The sequence below is a fragment of the Suricata suricatta genome, chromosome X (assembly GCF_006229205.1).
Source record: "Suricata suricatta isolate VVHF042 chromosome X, meerkat_22Aug2017_6uvM2_HiC, whole genome shotgun sequence".
Lineage (NCBI taxonomy): Eukaryota > Metazoa > Chordata > Mammalia > Carnivora > Herpestidae > Suricata > Suricata suricatta.
Genome location: NC_043717.1, coordinates 95,804,038 through 95,816,485, shown reverse-complemented (window position 1 = coordinate 95,816,485; position 12,448 = coordinate 95,804,038). Strand labels below are relative to the sequence as shown.

The following is a 12,448-nucleotide window of genomic DNA, read 5'->3' as shown; positions in this document are numbered from 1 at the left end:
TTTTTTTTTTTAATTTTTTTAATGTTTTATTTATGTTTGGTACAGAGAGAGACAGAGCATGAGAGGGGGAGGGGCAGAGAGAGAAGGAGACACAAATTGGAAGCAGGCTCTGAGCTAGCTGTCAGCACAGAGCCTGATGCGGGGCTCGAACCCACGAACGTGAGATCTGACCTGAGCCGAAGTCGGAGGCTTAACCGACTGAGCCAGCCAGGTGCCCCAGGACATTGTTCAGTCTTTATCATGGTTGGCCACTCAATAGCATATAACTTAATACTTTTCCTTGTTTTGTCATGGTACTACTAGTGAACTTTAAAGCTGTTTCCTAGAGGCTTTCTTTTCTTCTTTTGTACTTTCTGCATAGGTCATATCATGCCCTCCCAAAGCTTTAAATAGTGATCTATTGATGGTGCCTAAATGTGTATCTTTAGCCTAGATCTCTGTCCTGAGCTTCAAACTAGTACAACTAACATCTCCACTTAGAGATCCCAGAGAACTTCAAATTTAACATGTCCAACACTAACCTTGTCTTGCCTCTAAATCCATTCTTCTGCCAATGTTCCCTTCTTCTGTGGCCCTGCCGCCCCATCAGCTGCCCAAGCCAGAAGCCTGGTAGTCATCTTTGCCTCCACCATTGCCCACCCTCCATCAAATTTATCAGCAATTCATTCTATCTTTCAAATACCTCACGAATCTCCTACTCTTCTCCATGCTCACGGCCAGCACAGTAGTCACGGTCACTGCAGCTGCCTCCTATCTGATCAGCCTGCATCTCCTTTGGCCCACTTCCAATCTACTTACCGCTCTGTAGCCAGGGCAATCTTTCAGAGATGCATATCTGGTCACGTCAATCACAGACTTACAATTCTTCAGCGGCTTCATATTGACCTTAGAAGGACAAAGTGAAAAGTCTTCAGCATGACTTGGAAGGCCCTACAAGCTCGTGCACTAACCTATATCTCCAGTCTTATCTCTCCCCACTTCATCCTTACTTCCACTTTAGCTAGAATGCACTCCTTTCAAATTCTCTACACACTCTATTCTCTACGTACCATACTCCTTTCTTTCCAGGCCTTCCCACGTGTCATTTTTTACCTGGAGCCCTGTCTGCCCGTCTAGTCCATGTCCCGAGCTAGCTAACTCCTACACATCAGTAAGATCTCAACTAAGAGAGGTCATTTCCTCCCTCAATCCCTCAAACTAGGTTAGAGCTCTCTGGCAACGAGATCAAGGCTTAATACAAAGCAGGTTCCTAAAAATATTTATTGACTTGGCTGAGTAGAAAAGAAGAAAGAGTAGGTATGAAGGGCTTTGATGCACAAGCAAGCAGTCAATAAATATTGTTAAATGAATGAGTAAATGAGTAAGTAAAAAAAAAAGATTTGTTTAACAAACAATTCTATTTTTTCCCAGTATAATATTAGTGCATTTGTGGAAATAATATTGGATACCATTCTACAAAGAGGAAAATATCCAGTTTCAAGATTCGGAAGCGGTGTTTTAAAATGGGTTCCAAGCTATAACATTTCACTAAAAAATCATGTAAGAGAAATCTATGAACAACTATATGTCAACAAATTACATAATCTAAAAGAAATGGACAAATACCTAAAAATCACACAAATTACCAAACGGACTCAAGAGAAAATAGAAAATCTCAATAAACCTGTAAACAAGTACAAAGACAGAATCTGTTTCAAAATTCTCCTAACACAGAAAAGTCCAGGACCAGACATAGCTTCACTGGTGAATTTTACCAAACATTTAAAGAACAATCAACACCAATCCTACTTAGACTCTTCCAAAAATAGAAGAGGAGGAACATTTCCTACCACATTCTGTGAGATCAATATTACCCTGAAACCAAAGCCAGCAAAGGCACTACAAGAAAACTACAGACCAACATCGCTTATGAATACAAATGGAAAAATTCTCAACAAAATAACAGCAAACCAAATCCAACAGTACATTTAAAGGATTATACAGCAGGACCAAGTGGGATTGATCCTAAGAATGCAAATGTGGTTCCATATAAGAAAATCAATGTAATGTCATCATGTTAACAGAACGGGGGGGGGGGCACATGATTAACTCAATAGATGCAGGAAAAAGCATTTGAAACAATTCAACAGGCTTTGATAATAAAAATACTCAAGTAAGTAGGAACAGAAAGGAACCTCCCTAACATGATAAAGGGCATTTACCAAGACCTCTAGCTAATATCATACTCTGTGATGAAAGACTGAGAGCTTTCAACCTGAAAAACAAGACAACAATGTGTGCTTTTTGAAACCAGAGAGCAGTGGTAGTTGAACAACACTATAAATGCACTGACTGCCCCTGAATTGAATACTTTCAATTAGCTAACTTTATACTATATGAATTTCACATCAATAAAGAGATACATTTAATCATTTGTGCATTTTGGTTTACTGATCTACAAGCTATTTCCTATGTTTATAGGACAATTAGTAAGAGATAATTTAGAGATTATATTACAGCACCATGAAAAACAAACTTTATTTCCAATTCAAGATAAATGTGAGCTAAAAGTCAAACTAAAATCCCAAAAACCACTCTTAGGAGAGCCTGCAAATTTTCCTCTCAAAATTAGAATGCTCTTTTAAAAATTGGAAGCCAGATGGTCTTATATATAGAAACAAATCTCAATGTTAAATACAGACGGGATTTAAAAGTTAACTCTGCTGCAGCTGCAGCAAAGCAAACGTAAGTATTTGTTTTTCCTTCAGTGATGTTTAGAGCAGTGTCTCTCAAACTGGGAACTTGTTAGAAATACAAATTCTCAGGTCCTGCCCCAGCCCTCCAGAATCAGAGAGTCTGAGGTTGAGGGCCAGCAGTCTATTTTAACAAGACTTCCGGGTGCACACTCAAGTCTGAGAAGCACTGGTCAAGACCAACTGCACAAGTCGTGGCCACCTGAGGCTGCTATGAGCATTTTCTTACCAGACTTTGCTGTGTCATAAGTGTTGAGCTATCTCTTCTAGTTGTTAACGTGTCATCTTGGAATACCTGTGAATTATCACTATGGGAAAAAAAAAGAAAACATTTGAAATTTGTTACAAAAACTTTTTCTTAAAGAGAAGAACTAAGATTTCAAATACTTAAGCAACAACAATGCCATTAACGTAAATGGCTTCTTTGGGGAGACAGCTGTGTGGATGCATAAACTGTAATACGTGTGCATGCGTGCACACACACACATGTGCACACACACAGCCTTAGTTAGCTGAGCCTAACTAAACAAGTGTCTATGTCTGGGAAGAAATTCTCAAGCGTGCTGCTTTACCTCTAATCATGTTACCAAGAATAAGTAGAATTGATTGTGGCCTTGGACACGAATCATTTTCTGGGTAAACGTGTAACTGACTTAAATGCACAACTGAAGCCACCATGCGCAGTACCAATTCCCTCTTGACTGTGAAGCTTTTACGTGAACAAGAGGGACGACCAGTAGCAGAAAGGGACAGAACGGAGATTTTCACAGGTATCTTTTGTTTGGCCTACTCAGTATTAAAATGCTTTTAAATTAGTTGCACACACTCGAAACATTAAGAGGGTTCACATAAATAATCCAGATTCCAGATTTCCAGCTTCTCTTGAAAAATCTGCAAGCTGTGGCCACACCAGGCCATGTTCCCACATGGCAACCGCAGGCCGAAGCCACGCAAGCGCTGCCTGCCGAAGACGGGGCTCATCTTGCTCTGCTCTGATGGCGCCTCAGCCTTATTTGGGATCCTGAAGAGGTCTTCTCCTTTTTACGTCTCCTTTTTAACTTTTTATTTTGAAGCAATTGAAAACTCACAAGCAGTTGCAAAACTACAGAGGGTTCCCGTGTACCTTTTGCTCAGGTTTCCCCAATGAGGATAAAGGTCATTGGTAACATTTCCTTCATTTTTGCCATATCCACTCAGGTGCTAAGTCTTGTAGGTTTTGCCTCTGTAGCCTCTCATATAGTCATCTTAAGTTTTTTAGGCTCCATGCCAAAAACCAATTCGAAGCCTTTTTACCTTCCTGCGGACTTTGCAATAGTCTGATGTGTCACCTCATCTGGGTTTTGCCCCTGCCACAAGCTACCTAACAGAGTACCAGGTCATCTTCCTTAAAGACAGCTGGCTCTCCTGCTCACAACATCCAGTAACTCTCTTCATCATCGTGGGCTGAATTCAATTACATTCTTTACTATGACATTCAAAGCCCTCCACGGTTTAGCTCCAGGCCTTTAGGTTTGATGGACTAGTAAAATTTCAAAACAAAATCTTGGCACAAACATAGAATTGCTACCATCTTTCTTTTGCCAAGTAAGGTCATTAAAAAAAAAAATCCCACCATCTAACAACACCATCACTTCATTTACAAGAGGACTTTTTTTTTTGAGAGAGTGTGTGTGACAGAGGGGGAGAGGTGCAGAGGGCAAGAGAGGGAGAGAGGTAGGGGAGAGGGGAGGGGGAGGAGGGAAGGGGGAGGGAGATAGAGAGAGAGACAGAGGGAGAGGGACAGAGGAGGAGGGGGAGGGGGAAGGAGAGAGAGACTTAAGTAGGCTCCGTGCTCAGCATGGAGGCTGATGCAGGTCTTGATCCCAAGACACCGGGATCATGACCCAAGCTGAAATCATGAATCAGATACTAAACCGACTGAGCCACCCAGGCCCCCCTAAAAGGACACTTTTGTATCTTAAAAAGTTATAACTTTACAATCTCAGGGTGAAGTGCAGTCCTGCCCAATCAGCCAACTACATAAAAATTTAAGTACTCCGCACCTTTTCAAAAACATGGGTTGGTGAAAATGTCACCTAGGATCAACACTATGCAGCAGATGAGTATCTGGGAACCCGAGATCCAGGCAGAGTTGACCAGCTATCCAGAATACACCTACGTTTTTCTGCCTCCGGGCTTGTTCCATACTCTTGGAATGCTGTCCCAGCTCTCCTGCTACCCTCTTCCCGTGTGTGTCCAACTAGAGGTCCATCAGAACCCATCTAATATGCCTCCTCTCCAAGCACATTTTTCTCATCCTTCATCAATCCTGCTGTCATTTCTCACTCCCTTCTCTGAGTCTCCCTAGCACTTTCTTTCCCTCCCTAAGCACAGATTTTACTCTACATTGCATTTAATTAAATCCTTCAATTATTTATGTTGCCTATTAAAAGCTTATTGAGTCGTGATACATCTTTGCAGCACGGTAATTTGTATATACCAGGTAGTAACTCAATATTTTATGAGGGGATATGTGGTATGGGCCTAATATTTACTTCCTGTTCTAAGCATTTTTCCCTATGAGAACATGAAAATATTCTAGCAGTTACAAGAAAGCTGGAGGGGCACTAATGCATTATATATTTGCACTCTTGTATGTGAGGGTAATTCTTAAGCCTTGCAATAATGTTCTCCCCTAAACTTTCGTCAATTTTAATAAGACTATAACTGAAAGGAATCTTGAGGAAGCATAAATTTCAATTGGTATGAGTCACTCAACATGAATTCATAAAATTCTAGGTGATATACACAACTGAGTTAAGTGCTACAACTTAAAAAAGTAAAGGCACTATAACTAGATACATGTTCAATGCACCACATCAAATGATTCAGTAAGCAGCTCTGTCTAAATATCTGAGCTACAAGATGTGTATGCTAGTTATATTCCCAAAGCAATCATCTGCTATGGCCACTATTGTCCTTCCAGGCTTGTAAGAATTAAGTAAGACAGATGGCTGGCAAATTTCTTCTGCAAAGGGCCAGACGGTGAACATTTTGGACTTTGTGGGACGTACAATCTCTGTGGCAACTACTCAACTCTGTCACTGTAGTAGGAAAGTAGCCATGGACAATAAGTAAGCAAATGAGCAGGGCTATGTTCCAATAAAACTTTATTTACAAAACCAACTGGCAGACTGGATTTGGCCCCCAGGCAGTAGTTTGACTTTCAAACAGTTTAAATGCAGGGTCAGCCTAGAGGTATTTACAGGGGGAAGGTACTGGCAGAAAGTAAAAGAAAAAAAACCTACTACCTTTAAATAAGGTTAGTGACACCAGCAGTGAAGTCAGCCAAGTAGATGGCTAAAGGGTAAAAAGAACCAAGAGGTTCAAAACTTTTGGCATCAGCATTTTTATTCATATGTACACCAAAAAGTGCAAAAACTCTTCTTTAAAAACACTAATACTTAAATGCTGGTACAAGAGTGATTATGTTTATACACAGGAAGCATCAAGCAAAATTGGAAAATTACTTGAAAGAAGTACAATATTTAGTGAGCAGTGAAAGAGGCAAGGCAACAAGTATTAGAAGCTCAATTTAGTGAGAAAGTGGGGGAAGTAAGCAGTGTACATATGCAACCAAAAAGAATGGAGGTGAACTTGAATTCAATTACGGCCTAGTGTAATTGTACTCCAAATTGTCCTCCCTTCCGTGTCACTTCTCTGACCACACCCTCAACTGGCCACAACAGCACAAAATCTGTCCTCAGGAGATCATTTGGTCAAGTTCCCTGAACTTAGGCATGTCACGAATCATCTTTAGGTTACTTCTTTTTGACAGACAAGAAAGAGTCCCTGGACATGGCCCACCTTGTAGTTTCTTTAACTCCTGCTGGATAAATAGGCAACGGCCTCTCACCTTTCTGCACCAATTTTGCTTCATGCATCAGGAGTTTAGCTACAGAATTCAACACCGTAATCATGCTCTCATATGATAAAAATAAAAACTTTAAATCCTTCACAGAACAAAACAAATCATGAAGGGACAACTGTCATCATCACACTCCTTGTTTGTAGGACAGTTTGCAACCTGTTTTTTCAATTTTTCTCAATAAAACCAACATTCTCAAGTGCTTTCTTCTAGCAGAGTGGGTCCATAGCAATTTGTTTTTTCATACAACAGGATTAGAGTCGATCCTGAATTTATAGAATGTTCTTGTTCTCAGCCCAACATGCAGAGCTGCCTCCCCTTTATTTTTCTATCTGCCTATTAAAAAAGATAATGTATTCTTTTTTGGCTAATCTTAGTTTGCATTCCCTTTTTGAACAGTATATTCTCATTCTCCTTTACCTCAAAAGACCAGAAAGCTGCATTTAGTTAGTTAATAAGCTTAAAAGTTGATAAGTAGTGGACAAATCACTAACTTAGGAATCAGTAGACACAGGTTCCTAGTACTGGCCCTACTATGTCATGTTAGAGTCTTATGGGCCTCAGTTTCCTCATATGTTAAACAAGGAGGGTAGAGCTGGTCTCTGAGTTCATTTCTAAAATTATGATGCTAGCAAAATGAGGAGCAAAGTTACTAACACAGGAAGTGAAGTTTGCACTTCTCAAACATTTTCACAATACTGATAAAACTTTATGATACTAGGATGTGAGGTCCAAGACCTCACTTTCAAATCCTATTTTACGAAATTATAAGCTTGTGTCATGCCAGATTTTGGACATGTGCAGGAAATACAGTTAATCATCAGGACTGTGTTTCTAAATCTTATGTTTTTCATTATGAGTCCTCTGAGGAGCCTCTCCCCCACTTTTTTTACAGGGGGGTGAGGGGCAGAGGGAAAGGGAGAGAGAGAATCTTTAAGCAGGCTCCATGAGATCATGAGCTGAGCCGAAATCAAGATTCAGACACTTAACCGACTGAGCCACCCAGGCACCCCTCTAAGGAGCCTTTGTTTTTCTTTTAACGTTTTCCCTCCAATTACTAGCTCTTGGAAATTCCTACGAACTTTTTGTACGTACAGCTGTGGTCTGTACATAAAAAGAGCAAGCTTTTTTTCATCGCCCCCCCTTCCCCTGCGGAGAACCCCACAGTATCGGCCACTGAGGATGCAATATTTAGGAGATTATGTTTCGGTGGTACCTAAACTTTTTGTTCAAACAGAAACTAGGTGTAAAAAAAGGTCCAAGGTTATTTGCTTGGCAACGATTTCCATTAGATGGAGGTGAATGTCAGAGGTGACAAAGCAGTTGAGAGAATGACAGAAAATTAGTCACCAACAGAAGATCTGGAGGCATGGGTGGGGAATACTCAGTTTCTTCCAAAGACGGGGTAAGACATGGGGTGAAGTCAGAAAAAGCCTTGTCCACACGAATAGGCTGCTGCTTTTGGGTCTTTGTGGAGTGTCAGAAGAGGGCGTTCAGAGTCACATGTGTGTCAACCTCAGGGTAGGTGTGCGCTCTCCCTCTGGCCAGCCCGTCCCACTCCTCCCCAAAGCTGACCGTGACATCTCCAGCCACCAGGAACACAGGAGATAGCTGCAGAACCTCGATGAAGAAAGGGCTAAGGGATGCGATCGGAAGTCACTTGCTCCAACTCCCGCCACCCACCCCCTGCTATCTCAATCCTGCTCACCCAAGCTCACTGATCAAAGGGGTGCTGTTCGATCTTATCAGCTTGACGTTCATGGTGGGTGAACTCGGCGGCAGCTCCAAATCTAGGTCCATTTTATGTTGCGCCATGTCCACGTCGAGGAAGAAGCTATGCTTGGTTCGAAGTTCTCACGGTTTTCTAGCTCCCATTCACATAACAAGTCAACTGGGTGAGGAGATGTAGGGAGAGAGGAAAAGGGGAAAAAGAGAAGAGAACCACCTTTAGACGAGTGCTCACCTGTGCTGCCCTACCATCCCTAATACCAGTGGGCACAAAGTGTGGCAAGACCGGCTCGGACCCTCGGAACCCACAAGCTCGGGGTCCCTAACGCTGAGAAGATACTCCGCCTCCAAGCCTATCATGAAAGGGAGGAATTTATCTTAGTTACCTCCGCGAACCCCCCTCCCTTATTTTCCTCGGCCAAGAAAACCCCAAGTAACCCTTTCCGAGCCAAGAAAAAACGACAACCTGCCGCCTTCTACAATCAGTTGGACGCCGCCCCTCCGCACACGCGCCCGATGGGAGGCCCGCCGTCGCACACTTATTACGCAAGCAACGCGCGTTAATGAGGCCGCTTTTCTCAGGCTTGCCGCGGGGCGCATGCGCAGTCTCAGGAACCGCCTATTTACTCCTAGCCGGATTCTCCTCTCTTCCTAAAGGCGTATCGCCGTGGTTATTCCTCTGCGCCTTTGTGTACCCGGCTTCACGTTTTCCGCTATTTAGGAAAGGAAGGGTGGGGAGGAGTAAGGTGTAGGGGAGTGCCGTCTTTTCTGCACCATGTCTAATATAATATTCCATTTTCTGTTTTGATTAGCCCATTATCTCCTTATAATTGAGACCAACAAGCTTGTTACCTCCGTCCTGTTATAGCCAACACTACACATTTCTAATTTTTGAAAATACTATACGTCTGCGGAAAAAAAAAAACCGAGACCTGCAACCTGCTTCTAAACTGTCCCAGTAGGGCACTAATCCAATTGAACCAATTGTGCAGACGAATCCTTGTTTTCCATGTGGTTTCATTGTTTTTTTTTTTTGTTTTTTACCATAATCCTAAGCGTGTATTTTTACACTAAATAAAATTTAGCTTCTCAAAGCTATTCGTCTAGGAAAATTATTTGAGTTAAAGTAAAGAAGCTTATTTGCTTAAAACAAGTATCTCAATTTAATATTTATCCAAATCAGTGTTTCCATTTAATAATGCTGTCATGGCTCAAACATTTTAAGAATTGCTCTTTTACAATTTTTCAGCACTAGTTTAATGAGCTACACTGAGTGCTGAAATCTTTTTTTTTCTAGAAAGAAGCTTTTTAAAACTTTATTACCTCATTTCATTCTTATAATAATTCTCCAAGGCACAGGTTTTATGAATACTGAAATCTTAACTCCATCCTAACAATTTTGTAAAACCATATGTTTTATTTAAAAAAATTTTTTTAATGTCTTTTATTTATTTTTGAGAGACAGAGAGAGACAGTGCAAGCAGGAGAGGGTCAGAAAGAGAGGGAGACACAGAATCTGAAGCAGGCCCCAGGCTCTGAGCCATCAGCACAGAGCCTGACGCGGGGCTGGAACCCACGAACCCTGAGATCATGACCTGAACCAAAGCCGGAGGCTTAACCGACTGAGCCACCCAGGTGCCCCAAAACCATATGTTTTAGGAACCATATTGAAAACTAGCAGAGAAGGCAAGTGAAACTACTAAAATGAGAGTTATTAATTAAAATAGTCACTACATGGAATAGCACTTCAGAGTTTAAAAAATGTCTTCACATACTTGTCTCAATTGGTTCAATCATGAACCCTGCTTAGCTAATTACTGGTGAACTTAATGGGATTATCTTGAAATAGTTCATGAGAAATTACTAGAACGATCATAATCGTTCATTCATTCTGAGAATAGAGTAAGAAAAAATTATATTATAAGACATGAGGATGACTTGGAGTCTCTTGACATTTTTTATGCACTTAATTATATACAAAGTACTGTCCTAAGCGCATTTTAAAAAATGTTTATCCATTGAGAAAGAGAGAGAGACCACAAGCATGTGCATGTTGGGGAGGAGCAGAGAGAGAGGGAGAGAGAATCCCAAGCAGGCTCCACGCTGTCAACATGGAGCCAAACACAGGGCTCAGTCCCATGAACCATGAGATCAACGATCTGGGCAAAATCAAGAGTTAGAGCCTTAAGTGACTGAGCCACCCAGGCACCCATAAGCACTTCAAATATGTGATTGCACTTAATGCATACAGGAACTCTGTGAGGTAGGCACCATCACAATGCTCGTTTTTCAAAGGAGGAAACTGAAGCCCAGAGGGATACTCAAATGACAACTGCTAAGTGGCAAAGCCAAGATTCTTCTGCTCTTCTATTTAAGTTAAAAGACAGACGAGGTATGTCTGGATGTTTCTCTGGATACTACCTCTGTGTTCATAAACACTTGATAAGTCTTATTAAATTATTTTATGAATAAATGCAGGTTTAAATAACCTGCCACTCACAGCTATCTTGTAAAGTAGGCAAGTCATTCTATTTTACAGTTGATAAAATTCCAGAGAGATTAATGGCACATCATTAGGTAGCAGTAGAATCTGAGCTGGTACCAAGGTTCCCTGAAAGCCACTGTTAAAGGTCCCAGGGTACCTGGAAAGTTTATGAAAGATGGTAGAACTGAGTTACATCAAGGTGAATGTAGAAGGCTGTCGTTAAATACAGAACAGGGGTCAAAGCCAAACTGAACAGCAGAAAAATAGAGAGTACTTGAGAAAAGAAGTAGATCTTACTCCCACTCTACTGCTCATTTTACTTTTCAAAGAGTTTGTTGATACTCGTGGAAAGTAATACGTTTTAATGGATATATTTTGAATGAACAATCTCATCATGCCTAAGCGTTACAAATATCTAATTTTTTAAAATTGAGGTACAAGGGCATGAAGAAAATAGGTTATAACATGACAAGGAAAGAGCAACTAAGAGACTTTCAAGAGAAGGGGTAGTAATATGAAACAATCGCTCCTTCCTGGCAGGAAGTTTTCAGCTATTACCAAGAGGTATTACCAAGAGGAGGAACTCTCTGACCCAAGTGTAGCTAAATTCCAGGAACCCATAGTACATACACAACTTAGAATTTCAAAAGCAACAAGTAGTACAAAAACAATTCTGTATAGTGGCAAACACAGCCTTTAAAGAAATTATTTTTACTTCTTCCCGTTTCCATGCATGCATTACTATACCAACCTCACTATGTTTTGTGATCAGCTCCTACTGTCCATAGCAATATGCCATGATCTCAGATTCCTACTTTGCTTTGTTCCATACCTTGTCACTTATGCTACTGCTGTCTTTGAATGTCAGCAGTCTGCTGCCATCTGTGCCAGGCCTCTTCATTAGAAAGGGTGACCCACAAATATGTCATAATCAGTTGTTGAATTTACCAGTTGTTATGGCAACGTTTAAGCAACTGCTTAACCTTTGGTTATCACAAGGGTAAGTCAAGGAAAAGTTGAGTCCAAGGCCACAGGCTACAAACCTCCCAACCCCTCCCCCCAAAGATTTCCATGAAGTAAAAGAAACTAGGTAGACAGGAGTGATATGAATTGAACCTCGAAATGATGGCCAAGGTAGCATCCATGTCTTCACATGTCCTTGAGTTTCTCCTAATCGTTAAGCTCCTGAAAGTTAGTGATTCTACTAAATTGTTGGACTCAGAGTGAGGGACTCTGTTGTCAGAGCTGGGGACTCCGCATATGGTCAGCAAAAGATTGTTCAGTAGCTGTTGTGAACAATAGAATGTACTTTTCTTGGTGGGGGCGGGGGGAATGAGGGAGTTGCTGAGACCTTGAGATAAAAAGAGATACATAAATTGATCAAAAACAGAGCTTGCTTTTCTAATCCAGTTGGCAGAAAAATACAGGCAAGGAAACATTCCAAAAGTGCTTCAGAAACTGTATTACAAGCAGCACAGATTAACACTGAGGAATAAAATGGATGGGCTTGGCAGGTTAATATAGGACAACTAAATTGCAGAGGCAGGTAAAAGTATTTTTGCTAAGTTTTGAAACCAATGTCATACCTATTAAATT

The 12,448-nt window shown here is 41.1% G+C and overlaps 1 protein-coding gene across 7 annotated transcripts in view; it reads right to left on the bottom strand.

Annotated features, from left to right (window-relative positions):
- The window catches only part of LOC115283916 (protein FAM122A-like), a 97,192-nt gene extending 85,456 nt beyond the window's left edge, over positions 1–11,736 (bottom strand). For 5 of the 7 annotated variants that reach the window (XR_003905092.1, XM_029930404.1, XM_029930407.1 and 2 more), the window contains exons 1-4: positions 8,834–8,898; positions 8,348–8,530; positions 2,962–3,040; positions 799–885 (exon numbers count right to left, since the gene is read on the bottom strand). Coding sequence is in view for 6 of the 7 variants with exons in the window: in XM_029930404.1 (XP_029786264.1) it covers positions 799–885; positions 2,962–3,040; positions 8,348–8,454 (273 nt within the window). In the remaining variant the exon portion in view is untranslated. The other 2 variants (XM_029930405.1, XM_029930409.1) reach the window with 2 other exon arrangements.
- Between the last annotated feature and the right edge of the window lie 712 nt (positions 11,737–12,448).